Source organism: Anomaloglossus baeobatrachus, chromosome 12, assembly GCF_048569485.1.
Source record: "Anomaloglossus baeobatrachus isolate aAnoBae1 chromosome 12, aAnoBae1.hap1, whole genome shotgun sequence".
NCBI classification, from domain to species: Eukaryota; Metazoa; Chordata; class Amphibia; order Anura; family Aromobatidae; genus Anomaloglossus; species Anomaloglossus baeobatrachus.
This window is the reverse complement of record NC_134364.1, coordinates 24,593,318-24,609,627: the sequence shown is the minus strand read 5'-3', so window position 1 is coordinate 24,609,627 and position 16,310 is coordinate 24,593,318. Positions and strand designations below refer to the sequence as shown.

General features: G+C 46.5%; 1 protein-coding gene across 6 annotated transcripts in view; it reads left to right on the top strand.

Moving 5' to 3' along the window:
- Positions 1-10,229, top strand: part of GNG2 (G protein subunit gamma 2) — an 86,795-nt gene extending 76,566 nt beyond the window's left edge. For all 6 annotated transcript variants that reach the window (XM_075329636.1, XM_075329635.1, XM_075329633.1 and 3 more), the window contains one exon: positions 9,756-10,229. In XM_075329636.1, the coding sequence (XP_075185751.1) occupies positions 9,756-9,884 (129 nt within the window). In that variant the 3' untranslated portion in view covers positions 9,885-10,229. The remainder of the gene's footprint in view (positions 1-9,755) is intronic.
- Positions 10,230-16,310: the final 6,081 nt, after the last annotated feature.

Sequence of the window (16,310 nt, the reverse complement as noted above, 5' to 3'; positions counted from 1 at the left end):
CCATGTCCACCATGGAAGAGTTGACCTCCTCAGTGCCAGTCACCTCACTGCTGAGGTTACCCCCTCCGCTCCAGAGCTTCCAACACCGCTGTCTCAATCGGAACAGAGCACACTGGCGGACACAGACAGAAGAGGGCCCCAGTGCAAGAGCAGAATATGGGCCCCAGGACGGACACAGACAGAAGAGGGCCCCTGTGCAAGAACAGAATATGGGCCCAGGACGGACACAGTCAGAAGAGGGCCCCTGTGCAAGAGCAGAATATGGGCCCAGGACGGACACAGACAGAAGAGGGCCCCTGTGCAAGAGCAGAATATGGGCCCCAGGACGGACACAGACAGAAGAGGGCCCCTGTGCAAGAACAGAATATGGGCTCCAGGATGGACACAGAAAGAAGAGGGCCCCTGTGCAAGAACAGAATATGGGCTCCAGGATGGACTCAGACAGAAGAGGGCCCCTGTGCAAGAGCAGAATATGGGCCCCAGGACGGACACAGACAGAAGAAGGCCCTGTGCAAGAGCAGAATATGGGCCCCAGGACGGACACAGACAGAAGAAGGCCCCTGTGCAAGAACAGAATATGGGCCCCAGGACGGACACAGACAGAAGAGGGCCCCTGTGCAAGAACAGAATATGGGCCCAGGACGGACACAGACAGAAGAGGGCCCTGTGCAAGAACAGAATATGGGCCCAGGACGGACACAGACAGAAGAGGGCCCCTGTGCAAGAACAGAATATGGGCCCCAGGACGGACACAGACAGAAGAGGGCCCCTGTGCAAGAACAGAATATGGGCCCCAGGACGGACACAGACAGAAGAGGGCCCCTGTGCAAGAGCAGAATATGGGCCCCAGGACGGACACAGACAGAAGAAGGCCCCTGTGCAAGAACAGAATATGGGCTCCAGGATGGACACAGACCAAAGAGGGCCCCTGTGCAAGAACAGAATATGGGCCCAGGACGGACACAGACAGAAGAGGGCCCCTGTGCAAGAACAGAATATGGGCCCAGGACGGACACAGACAGAAGAGGGTGCCTGTGCAAGAACAGAATATGGGCCCAGGACGGACACAGACAGAAGAAGGCCCCTGTGCAAGAACAGAATATGGGCTCCAGGATGGACACAGACAGAAGAAGGCCCCTGTGCAAGAACAGAATATGGGCTCCAGGATGGACACAGACAGAAGAAGGCCCCTGTGCAAGAACAGAATATGGGCCCCAGGACGGACACAGACAGAAGAGGGCCCCTGTGCAAGAACGAAATATGGGCTCCAGGATGGACACAGACAGAAGAGGGCCCCTGTGCAAGAACGGAATATGGGCCCCAGGATGGACACAGACAGAAGAGGGCCCCTGTGCAAGAACAGAATATGGGCCCAGGATAGACACAGACAGAAGAGGGCCCCTGTGCAAGAACAGAATATGGGCCCAGGACGGACACAGACAGAAGAAGGCCCCTGTGCAAGAACAGAATATGGGCTCCAGGATGGACACAGACAGAAGAAGGCCCCTGTGCAAGAACAGAATATGGGCTCCAGGATGGACACAGACAGAAGAAGGCCCCTGTGCAAGAACGAAATATGGGCTCCAGGATGGACACAGACAGAAGAGGGCCCCTGTGCAAGAACGGAATATGGGCCCCAGGACGGACACAGACAGAAGAGGGCCCCTGTGCAAGAACAGAATATGGGCCCAGGACGGACACAGACAGAAGAGGGCCCCTGTGCAAGAACAGAATATGGGCCCAGGACGGACACAGACAGAAGAAGGCCCCTGTGCAAGAACAGAATATGGGCTCCAGGATGGACACAGACAGAAGAAGGCCCCTGTGCAAGAACAGAATATGGGCTCCAGGATGGACACAGACAGAAGAAGGCCCCTGTGCAAGAACGAAATATGGGCTCCAGGATGGACACAGACAGAAGAGGGCCCCTGTGCAAGAACGGAATATGGGCCCCAGGATGGACACAGACAGAAGAGGGCCCCTGTGCAAGAACAGAATATGGGCCCAGGATAGACACAGACAGAAGAGGGCCCCTGTGCAAGAACGAAATATGGGCTCCAGGACGGACACAGACAGAAGAGGGCCCCTGTGCAAGAACAGAATATGGGCCCAGGATGGACACAGACAGAAGAGGGCCCCTGTGCAAGAACGAAATATGGGCCCAGGATGGACACAGACAGAAGAGGGCCCCTGTGCAAGAACGAAATATGGGCCCAGGACGGACACAGACAGAAGAGGGCCCTGTGCAAGAACAGAATATGGGCCCAGGATGGACACAGAAAGAAGAGGGCCCCTGTGCAAGAACAGAATATGGGCTCCAGGATGGACTCAGACAGAAGAGGGCCCCTGTGCAAGAACAGAATATGGGCCCCAGGATGGACACAGACAGAAGAGGGCCCCTGTGCAAGAACAGAATATGGGCCCCAGGACGGACACAGACAGAAGAGGGCCCCTGTGCAAGAGCAGAATATGGGCCCCAGGACGGACACAGACAGAAGAGGGCCCCTGTGCAAGAGCAGAATATGGGCCCCAGGACGGACACAGACAGAAGAAGGCCCCTGTGCAAGAACAGAATATGGGCCCCAGGACGGACACAGACAGAAGAGGGCCCCTGTGCAAGAGCAGAATATGGGCCCCAGGACGGACACAGACAGAAGAGGGCCCCTGTGCAAGAGCAGAATATGGGCCCCAGGACGGACACAGACAGAAGAGGGCCCCTGTGCAAGAGCAGAATATGGGCCCCAGGACGGACACAGACAGAAGAAGGCCCTGTGCAAGAGCAGAATATGGGCCCCAGGACGGACACAGACAGAAGAAGGCCCCTGTGCAAGAACAGAATATGGGCCCCAGGACGGACACAGACAGAAGAGGGCCCCTGTGCAAGAGCAGAATATGGGCCCCAGGACGGACACAGACAGAAGAAGGCCCCTGTGCAAGAACAGAATATGGGCTCCAGGATGGACACAGACCGAAGAGGGCCCCTGTGCAAGAACAGAATATGGGCCCAGGACGGACACAGACAGAAGAGGGCCCCTGTGCAAGAACAGAATATGGGCCCAGGACGGACACAGACAGAAGAGGGTGCCTGTGCAAGAACAGAATATGGGCCCAGGACGGACACAGACAGAAGAAGGCCCCTGTGCAAGAACGAAATATGGGCTCCAGGATGGACACAGACAGAAGAGGGCCCCTGTGCAAGAACGGAATATGGGCCCCAGGATGGACACAGACAGAAGAGGGTCCCTGTGCAAGAACAGAATATGGGCCCAGGATGGACACAGACAGAAGAGGGCCCCTGTGCAAGAGCAGAATATGGGCCCAGGACGGACACAGACAGAAGAGGGCCCCTGTGCAAGAACAGAATATGGGCTCCAGGATGGACACAGACAGAAGAAGGCCCCTGTGCAAGAACAGAATATGGGCTCCAGGATGGACACAGACAGAAGAGGGCCCCTGTGCAAGAACAGAATATGGGCCCAGGACGGACACAGTCAGAAGAGGGCCCCTGTGCAAGAACGGAATATGGGCCCCAGGACGGACACAGACAGAAGAGGGCCCCTGTGCAAGAACAGAATATGGGCCCCAGGATGGACACAGACAGAAGAGGGCCCCTGTGCAAGAGCAGAATATGGGCTCCAGGATGGACACAGACAGAAGAGGGCCCCTGTGCAAGAACAGAATATGGGCTCCAGGACGGACACAGACAGAAGAGGGCCCCTGTGCAAGAACGAAATATGGGCTCCAGGATGGACACAGACAGAAGAGGGCCCCTGTGCAAGAACAGAATATGGGCTCCAGGATGGACACAGACAGAAGAGGGCCCCTGTGCAAGAACGAAATATGGGCTCCAGGATGGACACAGACAGAAGAGGGCCCCTGTGCAAGAACGAAATATGGGCTCCAGGATGGACACAGACAGAAGAGGGCCCCTGTGCAAGAACAGAATATGGGCCCAGGATAGACACAGACAGAAGAGGGCCCCTGTGCAAGAGCAGAATATGGGCCCAGGACGGACACAGACAGAAGAGGGCCCTGTGCAAGAACAGAATATGGGCCCAGGATAGACACAGACAGAAGAGGGCCCTGTGCAAGAACAGAATATGGGCTCCAGGATGGACACAGACAGAAGAGGGTCCCTGTGCAAGAGCAGAATATGGGCTCCAGGATGGACACAGACAGAAGAGGGCCCCTGTGCAAGAACAGAATATGGGCTCCAGGATGGACACAGACAGAAGAGGGCCCCTGTGCAAGAACAGAATATGGGCCCAGGACGGACACAGACAGAAGAGGGCCCCTGTGCAAGAACAGAATATGGGCCCCAGGACGGACACAGACAGAAGAGGGCCCCTGTGCAAGAACAGAATATGGGCCCTGTATAAGAAGAGTACATGGGCCCTTTGCAGCCAAAAAGCTTATCAGAATGCACAATTCCTATTGCTTTGGCGGCAGAAATGGGCCCCTGAACCTCCTGGGCCCCTGAACCTCTTGGGCCCCTGAACCTCTTGGGTTGCCTCCTGAGAACCAATCAGTGGCCTCAGCAGTCGGGTAATTCATAGTCAAGATGTCAGCTCTTCTGGTCCGGTGAGACGGCTTATGCTGCAGCGATAAAATAGAGGCAGTACCTTAATAAACACTGGAACCCTCCTTTAAAGGGGAGCCTTCACCGGGTGAAACGTGTCCAGTTTTTGCATTTATTTTTGTCCCACTGCCTTTTTGGAATATTGTTTGTTTTTTTATTTTATTTTTTTTGGGGGGGGGGGGGGTTTGTTTGCTTGTTTTTTTGTAAATCCGCCAAACTATTCCACAGATATGGGCCTTTTTTTAGTGTTAATTTGCATTGTTTTTAGCAAGGGAGGGGTGCGCACAAGGTGGAGGCTGCAACGCCCCAAATCTATCCTGAAAGTCCGTCACTATTTTACCATTTGCTTTTCTATTTTTTTTTTTTTTGCATGGTAAATAACTAGTCCGTCCCCTCACCCCCCCCCCATACACTATTAAAAAATTAATACAAAGCAAATAAAAAATCCCGATGATCTTTCCCTTTATCAGCGGATTTAATGCACAATGTGATTTCTAGAATTAAGTGACTTCTCTGTGTGCAAAGCTTCCACCCATGGTGCTATGAATAATGGAGCTGCATACATCAAACGGGGGGGGGGGGGGACGGGCAGATGCAGATGTATTTGGATAATTTAAAACATCAGGATGCGCTTTGTGCCATTAGCCCGGCTGATTTCTTCATAGACCGACACTCCCCGCTGCTCTCACGTTGGCGGCTATTAATGTTATTAAGTCCCCGGTTAACTCTTGTTGCGTTCTCAAAACGCCGATTTACCTTAAAGGGAGTGTGCCGGGCGCGCACTCCGAGTCTCGCTCATAAGAACGAGTACTATACAATGGTTCCCAAGTTTCAGAACCCCATTTTTTGGTCTCGGTGGGGGGTCCCATCAGTCAGACCTGCAGCAATCAGTAAGTTATTCCCTATCCTAAGGATAGGCAATAAGGTACTATTTGGGGATTAATCCCTTTAAGTAGTTGTGTATCATAATGGACGTATTACAAAGTACAGAGCCGAGGCCAGAGACTGGATTATGTGTTTAATAGGCGATCATGCGTGTAACATCAGAGCCCGGGGAGGGAGGACATGTTTTATTTAATTACTAGGAGGGGCGCACCAAATTTGCCTTTTCAGAGCAGCTTAGTGGTCTCAGGGCGCAGGCAGGGAGCTTCCACAATCTGCTGAATAATAAATAAATTGCACTAATGACTGATTCCATAACAGTTTAAAGTGGACGCGTTATCGGAAAGTGACCTTTTGTTTAAAGGGACTCTGTCCCCCCCCCACCCTCCTAATGCAAACTGAGCTAATTAAACACTTCTGTAGGAGACGCAGCCCCCATCATGTCAGCAGAGGACATTTTACTGTTGGAATTAGTTTGAAAACTCTTTATAAAATACAGTATTTGCAAAACAAAACTTTGGTTATTTGCGGACAACAGCAGAAGACAGTCCCAGATATGTCCGGACCGGAGGCCATTCAGGGACTCAGAAACCATCTCAGTCTGTGGGTGCAACAAGCACAGCAAGGACCCCCCGACATCTGACTCTATCATTATCCATTTACACATGAACACGTTACAGCACATCACAGCTCACATATCACCATATTTACAAAAGTATACACTATATGACAATATAATAACACGACTGGTGTCTTCAAGGGAAGGAACATGACAGCGCCCAGTCCACTTCCTTACACAATGGATGAGAACACCTCTATATACAGTAGATATCGCAACACCATTGACAATAGGTGATATCACAGCTTACTTCCTCCTGTACAATGACTGGTAACACCTCTATATACAGTAAATAACACAGGATTCATTATTTATAAAAGGTGATATCACAGCTCACCTCCTCCTCCTGTACAATGACTGATAACACCTTTTATATACAGTAAATAACACAGGATCCACCTTTCACAATAGATGATGTCACAACTCACCTCCTCTTCCTATACAATGACTGATAGCGCCTTTATATACAGTAGATAACAGGGTCCATCATTCACAATATGTGATATCACAGCTCACCTTCTCCCCCTACTGTACAATGGCTATCACCTCTATATACAGTAGATAGCACAGGATCCACCATTTACAATAGATGATGTCACAACTCACCTCCTCTCCCTCCTGTGCAATGACTGATAGCACCTCTATATACAGTAGGTAACACATCATCCACCGTTCACAATAGTTGATGTCACAGCTCACCTCCTCCTCTTGCACACTGTTTTTCACCTTAGATGCCCCCTTCATCGCTACATGAATCCTATTACAAGTTTCGACGACTCAGAATTAATGGCTCCAAAACTGTGATGGCTATTAAGGGGTTAAACATAAGATCTCTTTATTAGTAAATATTTAATAGTAACCGTTCCTCTCCCGGCGAGCGTAACCACAGGAATGTAACATGTAGAACCCGTGCCCCTCCCCCCGCTCGGCACCGCCGTCTTCTGCACCAACATCTGTTCCTATAAATGGCCATAAACTGAGATTTACATTTAATCCCAACCAAATAAATATCTGCCTCGTGTAATCACCGCATCGTAAAAAATAACAAAGTGTGTCCAAAGTTTCCAAAAGTTTTGGGTTACTCCTTAAAATGACATTCCACATTGTTATAGAATCCCCTGCAACGATTTCACTTAAAGGGAACGCGACGGCCAAATCCTGCCGCCCCTGATAAGTCACTGAGCGGGTCGGCTCTGCTACATCTGCCCCTGATTCAGCAGCTGTGAAACGCGCGGGTCTCCTGCTGAGCTGCTGCATCCATCAGTCTCTTCCACACACAATGGATCACTCTCCAGCCAGACTTTGCATCTTTTTTCTTTTCATTTCACCCCGTCTTTGAAGCAGCGCAGGACTTGTGACCTCCAGGTCTGCGCCTCCTGCTGCGGAGGGGGGGGCTGACATTGATTGACAGGACTACAAATTAATGCTGAAATCCCCAGACACAAACTAAAGTGACACATGGAGGCCTCTCCTGACACAGCACATACAAGGGCTGAGGACTGTATGGCATATAGGAGGCTATTTACAGGGGCTGAGGAGTGATGTACTGCATATAGGAGGCTGTATACAGGGGCTGAGGAGTGATGTAGTGCATAGAGGAGGCTATATACAAAGGCTGAGGACTGTATGGCATATAGGAGACCTCTATGACGCTCATTCATTTTGAGAATGAAGGAGCCTTAGTGTAAGGGGTGAAGGTTGAAAACCCTGCAGGATCAATGGAGGTGCCAGATATCAAAATGCTTCGATTTGAGTCACCGACCTATCATAATCACATAGACCATTGCAGTAATAATCCCCCCATAATCATCATTCCCCCCATAGTATAATAGTAAAATTGTCTCTCAATAGGCACATAAACTGCCTCCGCTCCACGCGTTGTCTATGGCATTGACGAGTTCAGTGTTTGGTTATTTCCAAGAGTTCCATAGACAATGAATGGAGCGGAGGCCGAGCATGGGCACACTTGCAACATTCAGGACGGGGCTGCACCATTCCCTGGGTTCCGGCTGGAGCCCCACTTTTGAAATCGCTGGGGGTCCGAATGGACAGACCCTCACTGATTACACTATTATATGAAAAGTGGATTGGTTAATTTTTTGACGGAATAACTCTTTAATCACCCTCCACCCCAAGTTACATTATCCCTCACAATGTATACCTACCAAAACCTTGTATACAGCCACCTATATGCGGTACATCACTCCTCAGCCCTTGTATACAGCCACCTATATGCGGTACATCACTCCTCAGCCCTTGTATACAGCCTCCTATATGCAGTACATCACTCCTCAGCCCTTGTATACAGCCTCCTATATGTAGTACATCCCTCCTCAGCCCTTGTATACAGCCTCTTATATGCAGTACATCACTCCTCAGCCCTTGTATACAGCCTCCTATATGCAGTACATCACTCCTCAGCCCTTGTATACAGCCTCCTATATGCAGTACATCACTCCTCAGCCCTTGTATACAGCCACCTATATGCAGTTCATCACTCCTCAGCCCTTGTATACAGCCTCCTATATGCAGTACATCACTCCTCAGCCCTTGTATACAGCCTCCTATATGTAGTACATCACTCCTCAGCCCTTGTATACAGCCTCCTATATGCAGTACATCACTCCTCAGCCCTTGTATACAGCCTCTTATATGCAGTACATCACTCCTCAGCCCTTGTATACAGCCTCCTATATGCAGTACATCACTCCTCAGCCCTTGTATACAGCCTCCTATATGCAGTACATCACTCCTCAGCCCTTGTATACAGCCACCTATATGCAGTTCATCACTCCTCAGCCCTTGTATACAGCCTCCTATATGCAGTACATCACTCCTCAGCCCTTGTATACAGCCACCTATATGTAGTACATCACTCCTCAGCCCTTGTATACAGCCTCCTATATGCAGTACATCACTCCTCAGCCCTTGTATACAGCCACCTATATGCAGTTCATCACTCCTCAGCCCTTGTATACAGCCACCTATATGCAGTACATCACTCCTCAGCCCTTGTATACAGCCACCTATATGCGGTACATCACTCCTCAGCCCTTGTATACAGCCTCCTATATGCGGTACATCACTCCTCAGCCCTTGTATACAGCCACCTATATGCGGTACATCACTCCTCAGCCCTTGTATACAGCCACCTATATGCGGTACATCACTCCTCAGCCCTTGTATACAGCCTCCTATATGCAGTACATCACTCCTCAGCCCTTGTATACAGCCACCTATATGCAGTTCATCACTCCTCAGCCCTTGTATACAGCCTCCTATATGCAGTTCATCACTCCTCAGCCCTTGTATACAGCCTCTTATATGCAGTACATCACTCCTCAGCCCTTGTATACAGCCTCCTATATGCAGTTCATCACTCCTCAGCCCTTGTATACAGCCTCCTATATGCGGTACATCACTCCTCAGCCCTTGTATACAGCCTCCTATATGCAGTACATCACTCCTCAGCCCTTGTATACAGCCACCTATATGCAGTTCATCACTCCTCAGCCCTTGTATACAGCCTCCTATATGCAGTTCATCACTCCTCAGCCCTTGTATATGACTGTCCGTCTCTGGAGATGAGGATAATCCTTTAAAGTAGTCATTTCTTATAAAGCGATACAATGCACCATCACTTCACAACTATATATTTTTTTTTTTTCTTCCAAGGTATCGAAAGCAGCGGCAGATCTGATGGCGTACTGCGAAGCCCACGCTAAGGAGGACCCGCTATTGACCCCGGTGCCTGCTTCCGAAAATCCCTTCAGAGAGAAAAAGTTTTTCTGCGCCATCCTGTAACGGGCCTGCGGGGCGGCCGCGCTTCCCAAACACCAGTTTTCAATTTTTAACATCGAGGACTATTTTTATGGTCTGCAGAAATCGCCAATATTAATAGTAATCTAGAGTAAGTCTGGAAAACCGTGGGGCGAGTCTGCGGAAACGCCTGGAGACCGCAACACCAAGACTTTCTGTCCTTCCAGCTGGTAGAGAACATGTTAAAAAAAAAAAAAAAAAAAAAGCTTTGTGTAACCTCTGTTAACATTCTGCCTGTATAAGGGTTTGTTTGGTTTTTTTTTAACAATTTTTTTCTCTTTTTATTTTTCTTATCGTTGGAAAAAACTATAAAAGGATGTACAGTGCGAATCTTATTGTTTTTTTTTCTTTACATTTTAATTTAAATTAATTTTTTATTTTATCTAAATATTTATGTATATAGAATTTTTTTTTTTTTTTTAACCGCAGGAAAAAAATATTTGCAATGGTGTTTCTATGTCTGATTTTGATAGTGTGTGTCGTAGCATTTAGAGTAGATCGAAGATACTTTTTGGATAGATGGCAGCCGACTGTCACAGCGTGCACCAAGGCGTTACCCGGCACCGCGCCATTATTTACTAAATAAAAAAAGCTTAAAAACAAAAATAAAAAATTTTCCGTCCGCGGTTTTTTAATCTTTATAACTCGGCTTTTTAATTATTCAAACATATTCAATTGGTTTTTTTTTTATCCATCTTTGGTTTTGTGACTTTGGAAAAGTGTTCTGCATGGCCCCTTTAAAAATATTTTTGAAAAATATTCATTGTGTGTAAATTTTAACTATTTTTCTGCAGCCTTAGCCATAATGCCTCCCTGTGAGCTGCCACATCCGAAACGGAAGGTGGCAAAATAATGTGTCTGCGCTAAAATATCTCATTTCTCACAAAAGGAAATTTCTTAAAGGTAATGCATCTTGGCTTTTTTTTCTTTTTTTTATTATTATTATTATTATTATTATTTATTTTTTTAACTTTTTTTATTTTTATGCTTATAATAGTCAGACTGCTGCAAATTAGTATCAATATGATATTGCTGATTATTCCCTTTTTTTATTTTTTTTTCTTTATTTTTTTATATTTTACGCGTAAAATGGTCAGACTGCTACAAATTAATATCAATATGGTATTGCCGATTTTTTTTTTTTTTTAAATTATTTTATTTTATTTTTACGCTTGCAATGGTATGGCAATGGTGATGCAAATTAGTATCAATATGGTAATGCCAATTTTTCCTTGTATTTTTATTTTATTTTTTTTAATTTTTACACTTAGTGATCAGACTGCTACAAATTACCGTAGTATCAATATGGTATTGCCGATTTTTCCTTTTTTTGTAAATTTTTTTAATTTTATTTTTACGCTTATGATCAGACTGCTACAAATTAGTATCCATATGGTACTGCCGATTTTTTCCCATTTTTGTTATTTTTTTTTATTATTTTCTTTTCTTTTTACGCTTCTAGTGGTCAGACTGTTGCAAATTAGTATCAATATGGTATTGCCAATTTTTCCCTTTTTTATTGTTAATTTATTTATTTCTTTATTTTATTTTTACGCTTTTAGTGATCAGACTGCTACAAATTGGTATCAATGTTATTGCCGAATTTTTTCCCTTTTTTTGTTAATTTTTGTATTTTTTCATTTTTTTACGCTCTTAGTGGTGAGACTGCTACAAATTAGTTTCAATATGTTATTACTGATTTTTTTTCTTTTTTTATTGTTAATTTTTGTATTTTTTTTTTATTTTTACGCCTTTTGGGTCAGACAAATTAGTATCAATATGGTATTGCCGATTTTTCACTTTTTTTTTTAATATGTCTTTTTTAAAAGTAGACAAACTATTTGCCAAAACTTCTAGAAACCTTGTTTAAAGATGCCAATTTTTTTTTGTTTTTTTTTTTTAGTGCAAAACATTAAAATCGCAGAAAGGTCACGACTGGCCTCTCCGTCTATATGGGATGTCCCAGTATAGAAATATATTAATATTCCATATTCTGCCAGTTCTGATTCCTAAATCACAGGCACACTCCTCTGTATGTTTCGTCGTGAATTGATATGCAGCCCTATTACACCGGACCCCATATATAACTATGAGGTCTCCTGATAGCAGGACAGTCATTCACTTGTAGGAAAGACTAAAAAGCATAGCAGTCGTCGCCCCCTATTGTCAAAAAAATGCAAAACTGTATTAACATTTTGTAGATTGGTTTTTTTATGTTTTTTTATTTTTTGCATGGTTGTAAATTGTCGTTTTTACTTGTTTTGATTTTCTTTGGTGTATTGAGCTCAGGGTAAACTTGGAATCTCCTTATTGACGGTACCTCTCGCAACTTGCAGTCTATACTGCCTAATTCACAATATCTGCCTTGGTGCAATGATCAGGATGGCTCCGCTCCTTTAAGAATTGCACTTTTCACACTTTGTAACGTGCAGGGTATTGAATGAATGTGTTCACCTATGCTCATCTTTAATAGCCACATTACAGTCCATCTTGGAACATTGGAAGATCGGCCGGGAGCAGCTCGGGGAAGCTGCTTACTAAGGTTGGTGGTGGCGATCCCATTGAAGTGAATAGGAGCTGAGGTGCAGTGCCCAAGAGCGATCACTATGGAGCTGCAAACAGCTGATGAGTCGGGGGTGATGGGTGTCGGGCCCCCAATACTATGATATTGATGACATCTTAAAGTTTGAAAGTTATCGCCAATCGCTGGGGGCTGACCCACTGATTCCAAAAACCAGGGGAATGGAGCGGAGGCCGATCGTGTGCACTGACTCTCCATTCATTGTAATAGGAGCACCGGAGATGACCGAGCGCTGCGCTCCCATTAAGAATGAATGGCGCATGACCAACCACCGCTCCAGTCCCTAATTCTCGGGATCGGTGGCGGCCACATAAAGTTGGTTAAAACTGACTGTCTCCTTTATTTCTTGGTGGTAGAATAAGAAAACTAGCTGTGAAATGCGGTACAATTGTGTCGGATGTGGCGCTCCCGAACACTTGACTATAGGGGGGCCGGGGTGGGGCGCACCTCATGTCTCGTCATCTCAGATCCCAAGCCAATCTCTCGTGTAGTTGTTTTCAATAAACTTTTGGATCAATTTAATTCCTGATTCCTTGTTTTATTGTGTCCTATAGCAGAATGGTGTCACGACCTATCCCATGTATAGAACAATATCCCACCGAGCCTCGCGCTGATAACAGAGAATAATAGGCTGCTCTGAATAAACTAGAGAGGGGAATTTTATTTTTTATTTTTTTCAAATATTGATCACTAATGTGTCTTCACCTTGGCTGGTTATCAAAAATAGGAGGGATCCCACACCTTTTTATTTATTTATTTAAATTAATAATTTTTAAAAATGGAGTGGGATCTTTTCTCTTTTTGATTACCAGCCAAGGTAAAGCTGACAGCTGAGGGTTGCAGCCTGTAGTTGTCTGCTTTACCTGCACTGGTTATCAAAAATAGGGGGAAGCCCATGTCATTTTTTTATTTATTTAATTAATTAATTACTTAATTACTTAATTTTATTTTATTTTGTTCCCAGCAGCGTACAGGCATCTTTCGCATACAATAAAGGTTGTTGATTGGTTGCGCTGCAGCCTTTCAACAAACTTTATTAGCATACGAACATCACCTGAACTCCAAACTCGGACGCAGACTTTTTTTAAATATATATATAAAAAAGTCCGTATTTGAGTTTGAGCTCTGGACTCTCATCATGCCATCCTGTACTCTTATGTTCCATCGTGCCACACTGTACCCCCCTTATGTACCACTAAATCATCCTGTACCCCCCATGTCCCACTGCACCCCCTTATGTATGTGGGGGGGATATGAAGCACCACACTGGACAGTTCAGGTTCATTCATCGCTATTTGTGAGCATTTCTCCTTTCCTGAGATAAACAATCCACCTCACAGGTGCGGCATAGCAAGATGCTGATTAGACAGCATGTATACTGCACAGGTGCGCCTTTGGCTGGTCACAATAAAAGACCACTCGAAAATGTGCAGTTTTACAGTATTGGAGGTCCAAAGGTCAGAAAATGAATCAGTATCTAGTGTGACCACCCTCTGCCCTGTAGAGTGAAAATTGGGATTTATCCGTGAAGATATATAGATAGAGCATTTGCACACTCAAGTTGGATACAACAGCAAACTGCAGTCAGGTGGAGACCCCGGTGAGGAGGACGAGGAGCAGCAGAGGAGCTTCCCTGAGACGGTCTCTTGACAGTTTGTGCAGAAATTCTTTGGCTTTGCACTGATTGTTGCAGCCGCTGTCCGGGGGGCCGGTCTCAGACAATCTTGGAGGTGAAGATGCTGGATGTGGAGGTTCTGGGCAGCTGTGGTTACACGTGGTCTGCGGGGGTGAGGCCAGATTCTCTGACACGCCTTTGGAGACGGCTTATTGTAGAGAAAAGAACATTCAATTCACGGGCAACAGCTTTGGTGACATTCCTGCAGTCAGCATAACCATTGCACACTGCCTCAAAATCTGTGGCATTGTGCTGTGGGATAAAACTGCACATTTTAGAGTGTCTTTTTATTGTGGCCAGCCTAAGGCGCACCTGTGCAATAATCATGCTATCTGATCAGCATCTTGATATGCAACACCTGTGAGGATGGATTATCTCTGCAAATGACAAGTGTTCACTTAGGCCTGTTTCACACATCACTAAAAAACACAGACTGTTTTCACTGAGGCTAGTTTCACACTTGCGTTGGGTTGAATCCGCTGGGTCCTTTGCTGCGTTGTTTTGACGCATCCGTTATTTTTGTGGTGTCAATGGATGCAACGGATCCGTTATTTCACAGGAATCTGTTAGCTGATTCCTGTGAAATAACGGACCCGTTGCATCCGTGAGGCGTCCGTCTAACGGAATGCGTCGGCTCTGTTTTCTTTAAATTTTTTTTCATTCTGGGCATGCTCAGTAGAAATTAGCGGAATCCAGCAGCGGATTCCGTTGTAAAGCACTTAGCAACTGAATCCGCTACCATAGGGAGCCATTATAAATTTTAACAGAAGCAACGGAATCCGCTGGTCGGCGTCATTTTGACGCAAGCAAATAACGTTACATTCAGCGTTGCTTCCGCTCGGCGGACGCAACGGAGCGTCGGCCAACGGAAGCAACGCAGGTACTTTTGGCACAATCCGTCAATGCAAGTCTATGGGAAACAGCGGAATCCGTTAACGGATTCTGCTGATTCCCAAGACAGCGGATTGCGCCAAAAAAAAAACAACGGAAGTGTGAAAGTACCCTGACGTGTTAAAAACACATATGTCCCTCTGTGTGCCATAATTCATGGCACACGTGGGTTCTACATGTGCTATCCGTGATCCATGATAGCACATGGAGGTAAACTCACCTGTCCCCCATTCCTGCTGTCTGGGGTGTTGAATCTCCGGCTCTGCTGTAACCGGCCGCTGCTGTCTCCCCTCTGCAGCTACTTCCGGGTCGGCTGTGCGGTACCTAATTGCATATGTATGAGAATAATTAGCCGCCTTGGAAGCAACAGGCAGTAGAAGCCGGAGACAGCATCACTAGGGATGGGTGAGTTTAAAACGCTTTTTATTTCAATGTCCGTGTTTTTCTGGTATGTGTTTTACGGATCACACCATAGTTTGGTCCATGGGACATCAGTCATGCCGGAAAAAAACGGACATGTGTTTGTGTGGAAACCACGGACACGCGTGTACGCCGCACGGATACACGGTCAGTGAAAAATCACTGATGTCTGCGCAGACCCATTGATTATAATGGGTCTGCGTATGTCCGTGATTCTGGTACGTATAAAAGCTATCACATATGTACCAGAATCACTGACATGTGAAAGAGGCCTTACACAGATTTCGGCCTCCTTCACACATCCATGTCTCCGGTACGTGTGACATCCGTGTCTCCGGTACGTGTGACATCCGTGTCTCCGGTACGTGTGACATCCGTGTCTCCGGTATGTGTGACATCCGTGTCTCCGGTATGTGTGACATCCGTGTCTCCGGTACGTGTGACATCCGTGTCTCCGGTACGTGTGACATCCGTGTCTCCGGTACGTGTGACATCCGTTTTCACAAGTAACAGAGACACGGACACACATAGACCCATTAAAATCAATGGGCTTGGTCACACATCCGTGTTTTCACAAGGACTGTGTGTTTGTGTGCTCCACATGGCAGCAGGTCCATTTTTCTTCCGCAGCATGGGTGTCACACGGACCGCACAATGATGTGATACGGACCAGAGAAAACACAGGTCACATAACAATAAAGAATTTTTATACCTACCTGTATCCAGTGCTGCTGTTTGTGCCTCTGCCTCTGCTGTTGCTTCCGGGCCCGCTTATTATGCCTCATGAATATTCACCACAGACCTGGAAGTAATAGCAGCACCGGAGACAGGTAAGTATACAGCT